This window comes from Lepus europaeus, chromosome 2, assembly GCF_033115175.1.
Source record: "Lepus europaeus isolate LE1 chromosome 2, mLepTim1.pri, whole genome shotgun sequence".
In the NCBI taxonomy this organism is placed as follows: Eukaryota; Metazoa; Chordata; class Mammalia; order Lagomorpha; family Leporidae; genus Lepus; species Lepus europaeus.
The window spans coordinates 139419217-139434966 of NC_084828.1; the positions used below are offsets into that span (position 1 = coordinate 139419217).

Below are 15750 nucleotides of genomic sequence, written 5' to 3' on the forward strand. Positions count from 1 at the left end.
ACTAGAAATATGCATATATTATTTTCTCTGATGTTCATTTATTTCATTTTTTCATAATATGCCAATAGCAGATCTCTTTCCACATGAGTTATTGAATATTAAATGTTTCTTCCATCTTGAGAAAGTAAATCTGTATATTATGGAGGTAGAATTAAAATAATATTTACTATATATAAGAATGCATTATTTTACTTCATCCTCACAGGCACCCAATAGGATAGAAGTATTATAAATTGAATATCCCTTAATGAAAATGCTTGGGATCAGAAATGTTTCAGCTTTCAGATTTTTTTTAAATTTTGAAATATATGTATGTGTGTATATACATGTATACGTGTGTGTATATATATATGTATCCATGTATGTATATATACAGGTATATATGAGTATCTTGGAGATGAGACCCCAAGTCTAAACACAAAATTCATTTATATTTCATATACATAATGATACACATAGCCTGAAGATAATTTTATCCAGCATTTTGAGTACAACTTGCCATGTGAGATGAGATGTGAAATTTTTCACTTAGGGAATCATTTTTCACTTGTGGAGCTCAGAAAGTTTTGAGTTTTGGAGTTTGGAGCATTTTGGATTTCAGATTATGGATTAGAGTTACCCAACCTACATTATTTTTCATTTTATAGATGAGGAAAGTAAAGCAGCAAGAGGTTAGATTGGATAGTTTGTCCAAGTTATAGCACAACTAATAAATTGACTGCTAGAATTCTAACCAGAAAAACTGCTCTAAGACACTATATTAAGTTTCCTCTCAGGGATTATAAATATTGAGTTGATGATATTATAAACTCTTACAGGAAACCAGGGCCTTCTTTTAAAATTTTATTTGAAAATAAAGTCTAGGGGCCAGTGCTGTGGCGTAGAAGGTTAAGCTGCTGCCTATGGCACCAGCACCCCATGTGGGTGCCCATTTGATTCCCAGCTGCTCCACTTCAATCCACCTCCCTGCCACCAACGTGGGAGACTCTGAAGAAGCCCCTGGCTCCTGGCTTTGGTCTAGCCCAGCTCCAGCTGTTGCAGCCATTTGGGGAGTAAACCAACAGATGGAATATCTCTCTCTGTCTCTCCTGCGCTCTCTGTAACTCTGCCTTTCAAATAAAATCTTAAAAAAAAAAAGTCTGATCTCTACTCTTCATTATCTATATGTAACCCACGAGAGATCTACCAAAAAAAGAGAGAACAAGATTAGAATCCTTTTCCAATGCTTTTTAATACCATTAGTAAATTCTGTTACCTAATTTAGAGATCCTGATTTACAAATAACACATTAAGATCAATGTACTTATTTGGGAATAAAGAAAAAAATAACCATTTTTTTTCTTTTAATTGTGTGTTTGGTTTAGAATGAAACAGAAATTGAACTGGGGAGCCTGTTGAGACAGGATTTCCAAGGATTGCATAATGAATTACTGCTGCGCATTGGAGAGCACTATCAACAGGTCTTCAATGGTTTGTCAATACTGGCCTCATTTGCATCTAGTGATGATCCATACCAGGGACCAAGAGATATCACCTCTCCTGAGCTGATGGTAAGGAACATGTTATAAGGAGTTGTTTTTGTTTTTTCTCCTTTTAAAACTGTTTTTATTCACTCATTTTGAAAGAGTAACAGAGATAGAACAATCTTTTATCTGCTGGTTCACTCCCCAGATGTCTGCAGCAGCCGTGGCTAGATCATACCAAAACTGGGAGCCAAGAACTCTATCCACATCTCCCATGTTGGTGGCAGGAACCCAAGTACTTGGGCCATCATCCCTTGTCTCCAGGTGCATTAGCAGGAGGTCAGATTAAAATCAGATTAGCTGGAGCCCAAATCAGGCACTCCAAATAAGAGACTCTGGCATCGCAAGCAGTAGCTTAACCCACTACACTACAGCACCTGCCCCTTTTCTGTTTCTTCACTATCTACCCATACTTAGTTTTTTTTTTAAAGACTCTTTCTTTCTTTTTATTCTTTCCCTCCTTCCTTCCCCCCTCCTTCCCCCCTTTCATTCCCTTCCTTTCTTTCTCTCTTCCTCCCTCTCTCTCTTTCTTTTTTTCTTTCACAGAGTGATAGGGGAAGAGAGAGAGTGAGCTTGTATCTCCTGTTTTACTCCCTAAATGCCCACAACAGCTGTGTAGAACCAAGTAGACCAGGACCCCAGAACTGAATCTGAATTTCCCACATGGATAGCAGGGACCTAAGTGCTTGACCATCACCTACTACCTCCCAAGGTGCACATAAACAGGAAGCTGTAATTAAGGTAGAGCTAGGGCTTGAACCCAGGCATCGCAGTATGGGATATCGGTATCACAAGTGGCAGCTTAACCCGCTGCCCCACAATGCCAACTCCTCTTAGTCTTTTTTATTCTCTGTTTTCATTATCTACATTATCTATAGAGTGATTTAGTACTGTGTAACTTGACTGGCTTTCTCTATCATAATTTTTCCTTAAATGCTGTCGTTTGATCCTTTGCCTTAATATGATTTATATTTCATTGAATTCAAACTTTAAATTTCAGTTTTAGACTTACCTTAAGCCTGGACTTGTAGATTTTTTTTAAGATTTATTTTGGGGCTGGTGCTGTGGCATAGCAGGTAAAGCCACCGCCTACAGTGCTGGCATCTCATATGGGCGCCAGTTCGAGTCCCAGCTGCTCCACTTCTGATTCAGCTCTCTGCTATAGCCTGGGAAAGCTATAGAATATGGCCCAAATCATTGGCTCTTGGCTTCAGATCAGCACAGCTCCAACCATTGCAGCCAACTGGGGAGTGTAACAGTGAAGGGAAGACCTCTCTCTCTCTCTGCCTCTCCTTCTCTCTTTGTGTAACTCTGACTTTTAAATAAAATAAATAAATCTTAAAAAAAAAAAAAAAAAGAATAAGGAAGTTGCTTGTCTTTCCCTAACCTCCTTCTCTCTAATCTGGATCCTGGTTTGAATCCAATCCTGAGGATTCCACTGTAGCTCACTCAAGGTTTTCTCACTATAATTTACTGTTTGTCATGGCAATTAATGAGTCAGTTTCACTAATTTCTTAAAATATTAATGTAAACATATATGCATTGGAGAAACTTTTTTTTAAAAATGCATATTCTGGGGCTGGCACTGCGGCACAGAGGGTTAAGACCCTGGCCTGAAGTGCCAGCATCCCATATGGGTGCTGGCCCTAGTCCTGGCTGCTCCTCTTCCGATCCAGCTCTCTGCTATGGCCTGCAGTAGAAGATGGCCCAAGTCCTTGGGCCCCTGCACCCATGTGGGAGACCCGGAAGAAACTCCTAGCTCCTGGCTTCAGATCGCGCATCTCCAGCCATTGCAACCATCTGGGGAGTGAACCATCGGATGGAAGACCTCTCTCTGTCTCTTCCTCTCTCTATATCTCTTTCAAATAAATAAAATAAATCTAAAAACAAATGCATATTCAGCCTAGAGCAGGGCCCTGGGAATCTGCATTTCATTAAAAAAATTAAAATTTTTTGAATGGAAGAGAGACGGTGAGAGATCTTCCATCTTTTGGTTCACTCCCTAAATGTTTGTAATAGCTGGGGCTGGCATAGGCCAAGGCCAAGAACCAGTTATTAAAACCAGGTCTCCTACATGAGTGGCAGCAACTCAACTTCTTGAGCCATCACTGGTGCCTTCTATGGTCTGCATTAGTAGGAAACATTAGTGGAGTTGAGATAGAACCCAAGTATTCTGATATGGGATGCAGGCAACCCAAATGACATCTTAACCACTGTGCCAAGCACCCACCTCAAGAAACTTAACTCACTAACAGCTTTCCAGTGGTCTAATCTAGTTGGGTGGTATGGGCATTGTGGCACAGCAGGTTAAACCATGGCCTGCGATACCTGTGTCCCATGTTGGAGTACCTGATTCAAGTCCCTTCTACTCTGCACTTCCAATCCATCTTCCTGCTCGTATAACTGGGAGGCATCAGATGATGGCCCAAATGCTTAGCTTCCTTCCTGGTACTCAAGTGGAAGAAAGATCCTAATGGAGTTCCTGACTGGCCTGGCCTAGTCCCAGCTGTTGCAAGCGATTAGGGAGTGAACCAGCAAATGGAAGATCTCTTTCTTTCTGTGTCTCTACCTATCAAATAAATAAGTAAACAACTAAATAAAACCAATAATCTAGTTGGGTAAGGTATAAATGATGTTATTTAAGTAATAAACTGTCTTAAAGAATTTGATCTGTATAAAATGTACATATCTGTTTTTCCTTAGGCTGATTATTTGCAACCTAAGTTGTTGGGCATTTTGGCCTTTTTTAATATGCAATTATTGAGCTCCAGTGTTGGCATTGAAGATAAGAAAATGGTAAGTAGTGATGATTGACTTAGAAAGTGCTAGAATAGAAGTCATTTAGAATACGCAGGCTATTAGGTTTCTCCTTGCTGCAAGCACTGAAAGGTAAGCAGTGATCAAATGTGACATTTTGTATTTTTGAACGAAGTATAAAGCTTCTCAGGAGTCTAAAAATAGCAATTGTATCCTTTACAGTTACTTAGCTGGTGAGGGATGGAAAACTCAAGCTGACTAAAAGGAATTTATTAGCTCTGTGCTTAAACATGTAAGGATAATGTAGCTTTGGCATAACTTGCTTCTGGACTCAAAAATGTTCTCAGAATTTTTCTCTTGGCTCAGATTCACCTGTGTTGGATCTGTATGTCAGTGCCAGGTTATGACTTCAGTGGCTTCCCGCTCTCATCATTATAATGTCTAGAGTCTAATAATCGCTGATGGCTCAAACAAAACTTGCGTAGTTGAATCTTATTAGCCCAGATGGGTCTGAGGTAGGTCATGGCTCATTGTTTTTTTTTATTTGTTTGTTTGTTATTCATTTTAGAAGCAGAATACAGGAGGTGGGGGAGAGTGAGCTTCCACCTGCTGGTTTGCTCTCTAAATGCCCACACTGGCCGGGAGTGGGCTGCTTGAAGCCAGGATCTGGGACTCAATCCAGATCTTCCATGTGAATGAAACACAAACACGGGAGCCATCACCTGGTGCCTCCCAGAGTGTACATTAGTAGGAAGCTGGAATTGGGAGCAGAGCTGGGACTTGAACCCAGGCACTCCAGTATAGAATGCACTTGTACCAAGTTGCATATTAACAGCTACACCAAACATTTTTTAAAAAAATATTTTCTATTTATTTGAATGGCAGTAACAGGAAAAGAAAGAGAGGTATCTTCCCTCTGCTGGTTTACTCTTTAAGTGACTGCTGGGCCAAGGGATTGGGCCAAGCCAAAGCCAAGGGCCAGGAACTCCATCTGAGTCTCCCTGTGGGTGATAAGGACCCAAATACTTGAGCCATGTTCTGTTGACTTCCCAGGTGCATTAGCAGAGAGAGAGATCAGAAGCAAAACAGCCAGGACTCAAACCCACGTTCTAATATTGGATGAAGCTTTATCCACTGCATATCACAATGCTGGCCACCAGATGTTATTTTTCAATAGAAAATGTTAGATTTATATAAAGTAAGGCAACTCTGGTATTTGTATGTTTATATTTAAATTCTTGTGGCATGATGATGTTTCATTATGATTGCTGCGACAAATTCTAAATTTTCCTCTTAAAGATCGAGATAAAATTTTGGATATTGATAAAATTTCCCTTTTTGTTGCTTTCCATGACTGTAGTCACTAAGATTAGAGTAAATCTACAAATGAAAATTTTTTTTTATTTTAGGCTATACTACCTTTTTTTTTTTTTAAGATTTATTTATTTACTTGAAAGAGTTACAGAAAGCGAGAGACAGACAGACAGAGATCGTCTGTCTTCTAGTTTACTCCTTGAATGGCTGCAATGGTCAGGGCTGAGCCAGGTCAAAGCCAGAAGCCAGAGATTCATCCTGGTCTCTCTCTTGGGTTGCAGGGGCCCAAGGACATTAGCAGGGAGCTGGATTGGAAGTGAAGCAGCCAGGACTCGAACCAATGCCCATATAGGATGTCAGTGTCGCAGACAGCAGCTTTTAACCACTATGCCACAACACCAGCACCAACTCTCTTTTTTTAAAATAACCTTGAGACAGGAAAGTCTTATGGTAAAATATTAAAGTCTACAAATTCCAGTAATTGATGCCTTTTCTTTTGGTGTCAACTAATAAATTTAACACCCCTAAAACTTTAATTGCAGTTAAACAGCTTCTATCTTACTGTTATCTCAAGTGAGTGAATCTAAGAAAACTAGAGTTTGTAGCCTGTGCCGTGGCTTAACAGGCTAATCCTCCGCCTTGCGGCGCCGGCACACCGGGTTCTAGTCCCGGTCGGGGCACCGATCCTGTCCCGGTTGCCCCTCTTCCAGGCCAGCTCTCTGCTGTGGCCAGGGAGTGCAGTGGAGGATGGCCCAAGTGCTTGGGCCCTGCACCCCATGGGAGACCAGGATAAGCATCTGGCTCCTGCCATCGGAACGGCGCGGTGCCTACCGCGGTGGCCATTGGAGGGTGAACCAACGGCAAAAAGGAAGACCTTTCTCTCTGTCTCCCTCTACTGTCCACTCTGCCTGTCAAAAATAAAAAAAATAACAACAACAACAAAAACTAGAGTTTGTGTTGTAAACATAAAGAGCATACATGTTTTGGCACATAGTTAAAAGCTGACCAGAGTTGTTGATAGATCAACTGTGTTTCTCTGTTTCACATGTTTTCCTTCTGGGTTTATCATCAGTTGTTTGCTTTACTAAATTCAGGACATCTTGAATTTATTATCATTAGGACAAAAATTTCTTTTAACTATGGACACTATTAGGCATTTCATTCAGTTCACAATTTTTACAAGGCTCTCAAGTTCAAATTATTTTAATTCAATTTATATTTAAGCTGCTTTGTTTAGTTTGGAATAAACATGAAGAAAATTAAATAATATGCATGACTGTGTTAACAAATCAGAAAATTTACTCTGCTAGAAGGCCACTGGACCAAAATAACAAACCACCTTCAAGGAGGGAAAAACATCTCAACTTGTGTTTTTCAAATTCTTAATTCCCATATAAGAAGTTGCACAAAATGAACTTTTGTTGTCTGAGAGTAGATGACTCCTGAGATTTGAGTGAAAAGCTCTTGTCCTTAAGACTTGCCTGTTTTAATAAGCTTTATTTTAAAGCATTACTTACTTTTTAGGCCTTGAACAGCTTGATGTCTTTGATGAAGTTGATGGGACCCAAACATGTTAGCTCTGTGAGGGTGAAGATGATGACCACTCTGAGAACTGGTCTTCGGTTCAAGGATGATTTTCCTGAATTGTGTTGCAGGTAAATAACTGCCTTAGTTCATTCACTTTTTTATATTTCCTAGTGACACTAGCTTCAATTCTTAAGTCTTTTCGGGAAACTGGTTTCAAATTGTAAATAATTAAGGTAGAAAGACTATTTGTGTTGAAAAGGGACTGTATTTACTTTTTTTTTTTTTTTAAGATTTATTTATTTACTTGAAAGAGTTAGACAGAGAGGGAGGGAGGGAGGGAGGGAGGGAGAGAGAGAGAAGAGAGAGAGAGAGAGAGAGGGAGAAAGAGAAAGTAGAAGTCCTCCAACTGCTAGTTCACTTCCCAAATGGCTGCAACGGCCAGAGCTGAGCCGATCTGAAGCCAGGAGCCAGGAGCTTCTTCAGGGTCTCTCACATGGGTGCAGGGGCCCAAGGGCTTTTGCCATTTTCCACTGCTTTCCCAGGCCATATTAGAGAGCAGGATCAGAAGTGGAGCAGGACCGGCGCTGTGGCGCAGTGGGTTAACGCCCTGGCCTGAAGCGCCGGCATCCCATATGGGTGCTGGTTCTAGTCCTGGCTGCTCCTCTTCCGATCCAGCTCTCTGTTATGGCCTGGGATAGCAGTAGAAGATGGCCCAAGTCCTTGGGCTCCTGCACCCACATGGGAGACCCAGAAGAAGCACCTGGTTTCGGATCAGTGCAGTTCTGGCCATTTCGGCCATCTGGGGAGTGAACCAGCAGATGGAAGACGTGTCTCCCTGTCTCTACCTCTCTCTGTATCTCTGTCTTTCAAATAAATAAAAATAAATCTTTAAAAAAAAAAAAAGAAGTGGAGCAGCCAGGACTGGAACCAGCCCCATGGGGGATGCAGGTACCACAGGCGGTGGCTTTACCTGCTATGTCACAGCACTGGTCCCTGTATTTACCCTTTAAATAATATTTTACTATGGAAATCTTAACATCCTGGAAAATAAAAGAGTTATAACTTTTTAGCTTATTTGTTTATTTGAAAAATAGATTGATAGGGAAAAACAAAGAGGGAAAAACAGATCATTTGCTGGTTCAGTCCCTGGCTACAACAGCCAAGGCTGGGGCCAGGCTGAAACCAGGAGCCAGGAACTTTATCCTGGTCTCCCAGATCGGTGGCAAAGACCCAAATACTCCCATATAGGATTCCAGCGTCATGGCTTAAGCCACTGTACCACCATGCTGGTCCCAATAGAAGAGTTATTAATGAACTCCTACGAATCTATTATGAGGCCCCAGAAGTTGACAACATAGCTGATCTTATTGAAATTATCCCCTTGTACCTTTTTTAGTGTCAGAGTATTTTAAAGAAAATCTCAGAATCACATCATTGTACTTGTCAGTATTTCAGATATGACTAATGGATAAGAGTTTTAAAAAAACACATGTTGGCTGGCGCCGTGGCTTAACAGGCTAATCCTCCACCTTGCGGCGCCAGCACACCGGGTTCTAGTCCCGGTTGGGGCGCCGGATTCTATCCCGGTTGCCCCTCTTCCAGGCCAGCTCTCTGCTATGGCCCGGGAAGGCAGTGGAGGATGGCCCAAGTCCTTGGGCCCTGCACCCGCATGGGAGACCAGGAGAAGCACCTGCCTCCTGGCTTCGGATCAGCGAGATGCACCGGCAGCAGCGGCCATTGGAGGGTGAACCAATGGCAAAAAGCAAGACCTTTCTCTCTGTCTCTCTCTCTCACTATCCACTCTGCCTGTCCAAAAAAAAAAAAAAAAAAAAAAGTTATATTAAAATTAATAGTAATTCCTAATATCATCTAAAATTCAGTTAATACTTGGAATTCCTCCAATTGCCTCTGAGATATTTTTCTCAAATATGTTGGTTTGTTTGAATCAGGCTCTAAACAAGGTTTACATATTAGACACTTGGTTGTTTGGCTCCTTATGTATCTCTTAGAAATAGCCTCACCCTGTTAAGTCCTCTTCCCACATATTTTACTTTTTTCAGGCCATTAAGATACTGATGTGTAGGCCTTGGCTGTTTGCTGATTTAACTTTTCCCTGTGTATCTTATTTCCTCCTTGTTTTTCTACATAAACTAGTAACTAGATGTAGATTCTCAGTTAGGTTTAGGTGCAACTTGTTTCAAAAGCATGCTTCAAAGGAAGATTTTGTGCTTCTCGTGTGCTACAACATTAACTACACATTATCTGGTTGCCTGTTTTTTAGTGATGCTAAGTTAATCACTAGGTTGTGGTTTTATCAAACTGAATTCCTCTATTACAATTTTTCATGTAAGGGTTTTATCATTGCCTAAGTTAATTATTTGATTACAAATATTAAAATACTAATTTTTCTAATTTTGTTATTCTACCTATATTTTTTAGGTGGGATTTTTCTTCTTTTTAATGGTGACCATATCTCTTTTTAAAAGATCTGTTTATTCGAAAGGGAGGGTTGGAGAGAGATTCTTCATCCACCATTTCACTTCCCAATGGCTGCAATGCCCAGGCTGAAGCCTAGAGCCTATAACTGAGTCCAGGTCCTCTGTGTTGGATGCAAAGGCCTAAGCACTTACGCCATCTTCCAGTGTTCTCCCAGGTGCAGGGAGCTATATCGGAAGCTGAGCAGTCAGGCTCAAACCAGTGCCCATATGGAATGCTGACGTTTCGGGCCGGAGCCCAACCCAGTGTGCCATGATTCCACCCCCAGGATTCTTCTTAAATAAAACAAAACTCCTCATAAAGAATATCATACTGCATATTGTTAGCCTAGGAAAAGACCAAACTTCAAAATTTGAAGTACAATTTCTACTAAACGCATACAAATTTACAAAAGTTGAAAAACTGGACGGTGAGCTGTCATGAGTCAGGGACCATCTGTATAAACAACTGCACACATACAACGTCTATTTCTTAGGATTAATCTTGTCCCAAAACACCGTTTTTCACTTTGCTTCTTTGTTGTTTGGTTAATTTCATTCAAGAGACAGAAAGAGAAGCAGATACAGAGAGCTCTCCTCCACTGGTTCAATCCCCAAATACGCACATAACCAGGGCTCGATCAGGCTGCAACTGATGGGAACTCAATCCAGGTCTCTCATGTGGGTGGCAGGGACCTATGTACTTGAGCCATCACCTGCTGCCTCCTTGGGTGTGCCTTTACCAGGAAGCTGGAATCAGGCATGGTGCCAGGAATAGAACTTGGGCACTCCACGGTGGGATGTGAGTGTTCCAAGCCTCAGCACAATTGCTGGGTCAAATGCCCCCTACCCCCCCTTTTTCATTTGACTTAATAGAATATGGAGATCACTTTATTTAGAACTTATAATATTAATCCTATTTTTAAAGCTACATATTGTTTGCAGGCATTGTTTGTTCAACTAATAACTCATGATGCTGTACAAATAATATAAATAATTGAAACTGATTTTCATTTGTTTTTTGCATAGAGCTTGGGACTGCTTCGTTCATTGCCTGGATCATGCTTATCTCGGCCCGCTTCTGAGTCACGTAATAGTAGCTTTGTTACCTCTCATACACATCCAGCCTAAGGAAACTGCAGCTATCTTTCACTACCTTATAATTGAGAACAGGTAATGTGGAGCTGCTCATGTTTTAATTTTAGAGTCTGTCTATAAACAATAGTCACTGACATGTGTTTACATATAGAACTGAGGCTATTTCAGTTGTGGCGTTTCTTCTACTATAATTGTATTTAAAAATTACTTTTCATTAATTCTGAAGCAACAAAACTAAATTTACCTTTCTTCTCGTGGTGAAAAGGAGATGGTTGAAAAGCACAAGAAAGGTTATGGGGGATATTCACCTGCTTTCTGCAGTTTACCTTACCTGAAACCCTTATTGGTTTATTGCATTAACCTTTGAAACAGCCTCCCTTCCTTTAAGCTTTTATCATGTTTATTCATATTGTTGCCAGATGCTCTTTTAAAAGCATTTCTTGGCCGGCGCCGTGGCTTAACAGGCTAATCCTCCACCTTGCGGCGCCGGCACACCGGGTTCTAGTCCCGGTTGGGGCGCCAGACTCTATCCCGGTTGCCTCTCTTCCAGGCCAGCTCTCTGCTATGGCCCGGGAAGGCAGTGGAGGATGGCCCAAGTGCTTGGGCCCTGCACCCGCAAGGGAGACCAGGAGAAGCACCTGGCTCCTGGCTTCGGATTAGCGAGATACGCCGTCCGTAGCGGCCATTGGAGGGTGAACCAACGGCAAAAAGGAAGACCTTTCTCTCTGTCTCTCTCTCTCACTGTCCACTCTGCCTGTCAAAAAAAAAAAAAAAAAAAAAAAGCATTTCTTTTTCTATACCACTCTAGCATACTCTCTAGGTCTGTTTCCAAACTGATGAATTCCAAATTGCTTAAATTGACATTCAAGGCTTTCCAAAATCAGGCCACTTCTTTTATCCTAACATCTTTTCCCTTCATTTTCCAAAACAGGCATGGCACTGTAGCCAATGTGGAACATATATTACTGCATCCCATTTGTATTCTTGCCTCTTGGCTGCTTTTCAGCTTAGAATGTGTTCCTTCACATTAAACAAATATGGTTTTTTGTATTATTTTTGTATTATTTCACTTACTGTTGTATGTCATAGTTCTGTTGTTTTTAAAGTCAGGGTTTAAGTAGTACTTATTTAACTTCTCACTCATACAGTATCGCAGTTCCTCCTAATCAGTTCCAATGACTGTCCTATCAGGTAGGAAAGTCCAGAAGAAAGAAGTTGATGTATTTTTATTCACTTAAAATACTTTTATTTCTAGCACATTGATATTTTAAACATAATAGAACAAAAAATCATAATTTAGGTCAGTTTTCAAATATTTCTTTAATTGCTATGTTAAGAGTCATATCTTTGCTCTTTGTTGTGGAGGAATTATTTTTCTCCTTTTTTCATTCCATAAGAAAAATCTTCTTTGACCATGTGCTAGATGAAAGGCCTTACACTCCCTGAATACAGGAATAACTTTTGCTAGGTTTATTGTTCCATATCAGTGCTTGGTATATTATAGCTCACAGAAGTTAACTTACTACATGGTTTTTTGCATGGGTAAGGCTAGAATTTAAAAACACTTTTTTTTTTTTTTTTTTTTTTTGCACAGGCAGAGTGGACAGTGAGAGAGAGAGAGACAGAGAGAAAGGTCTTCCTTTTGCCATTGGTTCACCCTCCAATGGCCACTGCTGCCAGTGCGCTGCAGCCGGCGCACTGCGCTGCAGCCGGCGCACCGCGCTGATCCGAAGCCAGGAGCCAAGTGCTTCTCCTGGTCTCCCATGCGGGTGCAGGGTCCAAGCACTTGGGCCATCTTCCACTGCACTCCTGGGCCACAGCAGAGAGCTGGCCTGGAAGAGGCGCAACCAGGACAGAATCTGGCGCCCCGACCGGGACTAGAACCTGGTGTGCAGGCGCTGCAGGCAGAGGATTAGCCTGTTGAGCCGCGGCACCAGCCAACACTTATATTCAGACACAGAAAAGATTATATATTATATTGGAAGGAAATTAAAAATTATAGCCATGATAAGGACTATTTGTATCTTTTTCTCTAAAATGCTTGATGAGAATTTATGTTTTGGACTTGGCTTGATTTGCTCATGATTTTTCGATCTGGGGTAGGTTCAACTGAATATTTCTCTCCCTGGTTTTGCCTGTGATTACTAGTATGGCAGCATTCAACTGCCAGGTAGACTGGGCTAGGCATCTTCCTCTTTCCATGTAGTGTCAGGGCCTTTCTCTGTCTCTCTGTGGCCCATCTATGTTGATGATCAGACTTCTCAAGTGGTGACTCAAGGCTCTCCAGAGTACAAAAACAGATGTCTGGGGCTGATGCTATGGCACAGCGGGTTAAAGCTCTGGCCTACAGTGCTGGCATCTAATATAGGCGCCTGTTCAAATACCGGCTGTTCCACTTCTGATGCAGCTCTCTGCTGATGCCCCTGGGAAAGCAGCAGAGGATGGCCCAGGTCCTTGGGCCCCTGTGCCCTTGTGGGAGACCTGGAGGAGGCTCCTTGCTCCTGGCTTCGAGTTGGCTCAGCTCCAGCTGTTGTGGCCATTTGAGGAGTGAACAGGTGGATGGAAGACCTCTCTTCTCTGTAACTCTGTCTTTCAAATAAGTAGAAGAAATCTTAAAAAAAAAAAAAAAAAAAAAAGATGCTGCCTGGCTTTTTTTTTTTTTTTTTTTTTTGACAGGCAGAGTGGACAGTGAGAGAGAGAGAGAGAGAGAGAGAAAGGTCTTCCTTTTTGCCGTTGGTTCACCCTCCAATGGCTGCCGTGGCCGGCGCGCTGCGGCCGGCGCACCGCACTGATCTGAAGGCAGGAGCCAAGTGCTTCTCCTGGTCTCCCGTGGGGTGCAGGGCCCAAGCACTTGGGCCATCCTCCACTGCACTCCCAGGCCATAGCAGAGATCTGGCCTGGAAGAGGGGCAACCGGGACAGAATCTGGTGCCCTGATCGGGACTAGAACCCAGTGTGCCGGTGGAGGATTAGCCTGTTGAGCCACGGCGCCAGCCAACTTTTTTTTTTTTTAACACCAAGCTCCAAATTAACACAACTTATCTCTGCCACAGTCTTATTTGCTAAAGCAAGCCACACACCCAGCCCAGATTCAAGAGGAAGGTGTTACATATTTGACATGCTTTTATGGAGGGCCACCAATATAACAAGACTATCATTAAGTTGCTTCCCTTAATTGTTACTATTAATTTTCCTGAGCATATGAACATGGTTAAGAAGAATATTTTGCATTACAGTAATCAACTAGCACTTTTTTATTTTGAAAAATGTATTTTATTTATTTGAAAGAGTTACTGAGAGAGGTAGAGACAGAGAGAGAGGTCATCTATCTGTTGTTTCGCTCCCCATATGGCTGAAACAGCCGAAGCTGAGCTGATCTGAAGCCAGGAGCTAGGCGCTTCTTCCAGGTCTCCCACTTGAGAGGGCCCAAGGACCCAGGCCATCCTCTGCTGCTTTCCCAGGCCACAGCAGAGAGCTGGATTAGAAGTGGAACAGTTAGAACTTGAACTGGCGCCCATGTGGATTGCTGGCACTGCAGACGGCAGCTTTACCCCTTATGCCACAGTGCCGTCCCCTTCAACTAGCAATTTTAAGTGTGAATTAAGCTGGTCTTAGTTTCAACTTCTGCTTATGTATTTTTTAGTATTCATATTCTTGGCAAATAATGCTTTTTCATTCTAACTATTAGGGATGCTGTCCAGGATTTTCTTCATGAAATATATTTTTTACCTGATCATCCAGAATTAAAAAAGATAAAAGCAGTTCTCCAGGAATATAGAAAGGTAATTTTTTTTTAATTGGTGGTTTAGGAGATTGCTGACCCAAAGCTAATCCCAAATTCTAATACACTGAATAATGATCCTTTGGAATAAAATCTGGGGATAATATGAGTTTAGCTATACTCTGATAGCTAATTCCTAGTGACTACATAGTGCTGCTATGAATCCACAACTTTTGCAGTGAGTTTATTGTTTAGCCCAAAGCTACAATAGCATTAGCTAGAATGGAGGACAAAGAATACAGTTCTTATGCTTTATTTACAATCCCCAAAAGAAGCAGCTGCCACAACTCAGTGTCCTGAGAGAAGGAAGAAAGCTGTGGAATTACTTTAGTTTGGTTGTCCTACAGACAGGGTGTATAGAAATGCCAGATCTGTGTGGTTCTTGAGCTGTAGAAGGGGAATAACCTGTAATTCCAGCATACTGAAGTTCAGTGAGTTCTCTGAAATTTTGGAAGCAGCAGTGGTGATTTCAAAGCACTTCAGGGCAGAAAGTGGGGTACCTGACTTAGGTATTACCTTGGGCAGTGAAAGGATGGAGTGAATTATCTACATAGTAAACCTGGTTCAGGGCCACTATGTAACCCTCTACAAATGAGGGAAAACTTCTACTTCTTGTTAAGAAGCATCTATTTTATACAAGTATAGTCTCATGTTGTTATAGTAAACTTTTTCTTAAGAAATCATTCTAAAGATTTTAGAATGGAATTCTTTCCCTGAGAATTACTAAAAATTACATATAATGTACAAGGGAAAGGATGGAAGTTTTATTATTTTTTAAACTGATTTAATTGTAGTATAGTTTTACTATTAATTATATAGGGAATTCAGACCTTTGGAAATGACTGTCAACATGGTTAATAAAATGGGTCTTGCTGTGCTGTTTATATAGGAGACCTCTGAAAGTACTGATCTTCAAACAACGCTTCAGCTATCCATGAAAGCAGTTCAGCATGAAAATGTAGATGTTCGTATTCATGCTCTTACTAGCTTAAAGGAAACCTTATATAAAAACCAGGTATGCTAAGATAATGTATTTGCAGAGTTACAGGAAATAAAAGTTGTAGATTTAAAGAAATATGATGGATTAGCATTTCTGCTTGAAATTCAGTAGATTCAAATAAGGAAGTAATTTTTATTTTACTTAGAATATCAGATCTGGCTGAGAATCACTAACCCATGAAATGCCGTTTGAGCTGAGTTCCAGAGATTTGCAAAGTTTTCTGTTGGTTTTAGAGTGTTATGATCTGTGATTGTATGTGGATTACTGCAGCTTTCTA

General features: G+C 41.2%; 1 protein-coding gene across 3 annotated transcripts in view; it reads left to right on the plus strand.

Moving 5' to 3' along the window:
* The window catches only part of ATR (ATR serine/threonine kinase), a 115560-nt gene that overhangs the window by 30992 nt on the left and 68818 nt on the right, over window positions 1–15750 (plus strand). For all 3 annotated transcript variants that reach the window (XM_062213724.1, XM_062213732.1, XM_062213742.1), the window contains 6 exons: window positions 1365–1550; window positions 4227–4319; window positions 7119–7249; window positions 10625–10768; window positions 14381–14474; window positions 15363–15488. In XM_062213724.1, the coding sequence (XP_062069708.1) occupies window positions 1365–1550; window positions 4227–4319; window positions 7119–7249; window positions 10625–10768; window positions 14381–14474; window positions 15363–15488 (774 nt within the window). The remainder of the gene's footprint in view (window positions 1–1364; window positions 1551–4226; window positions 4320–7118; window positions 7250–10624; window positions 10769–14380; window positions 14475–15362; window positions 15489–15750) is intronic.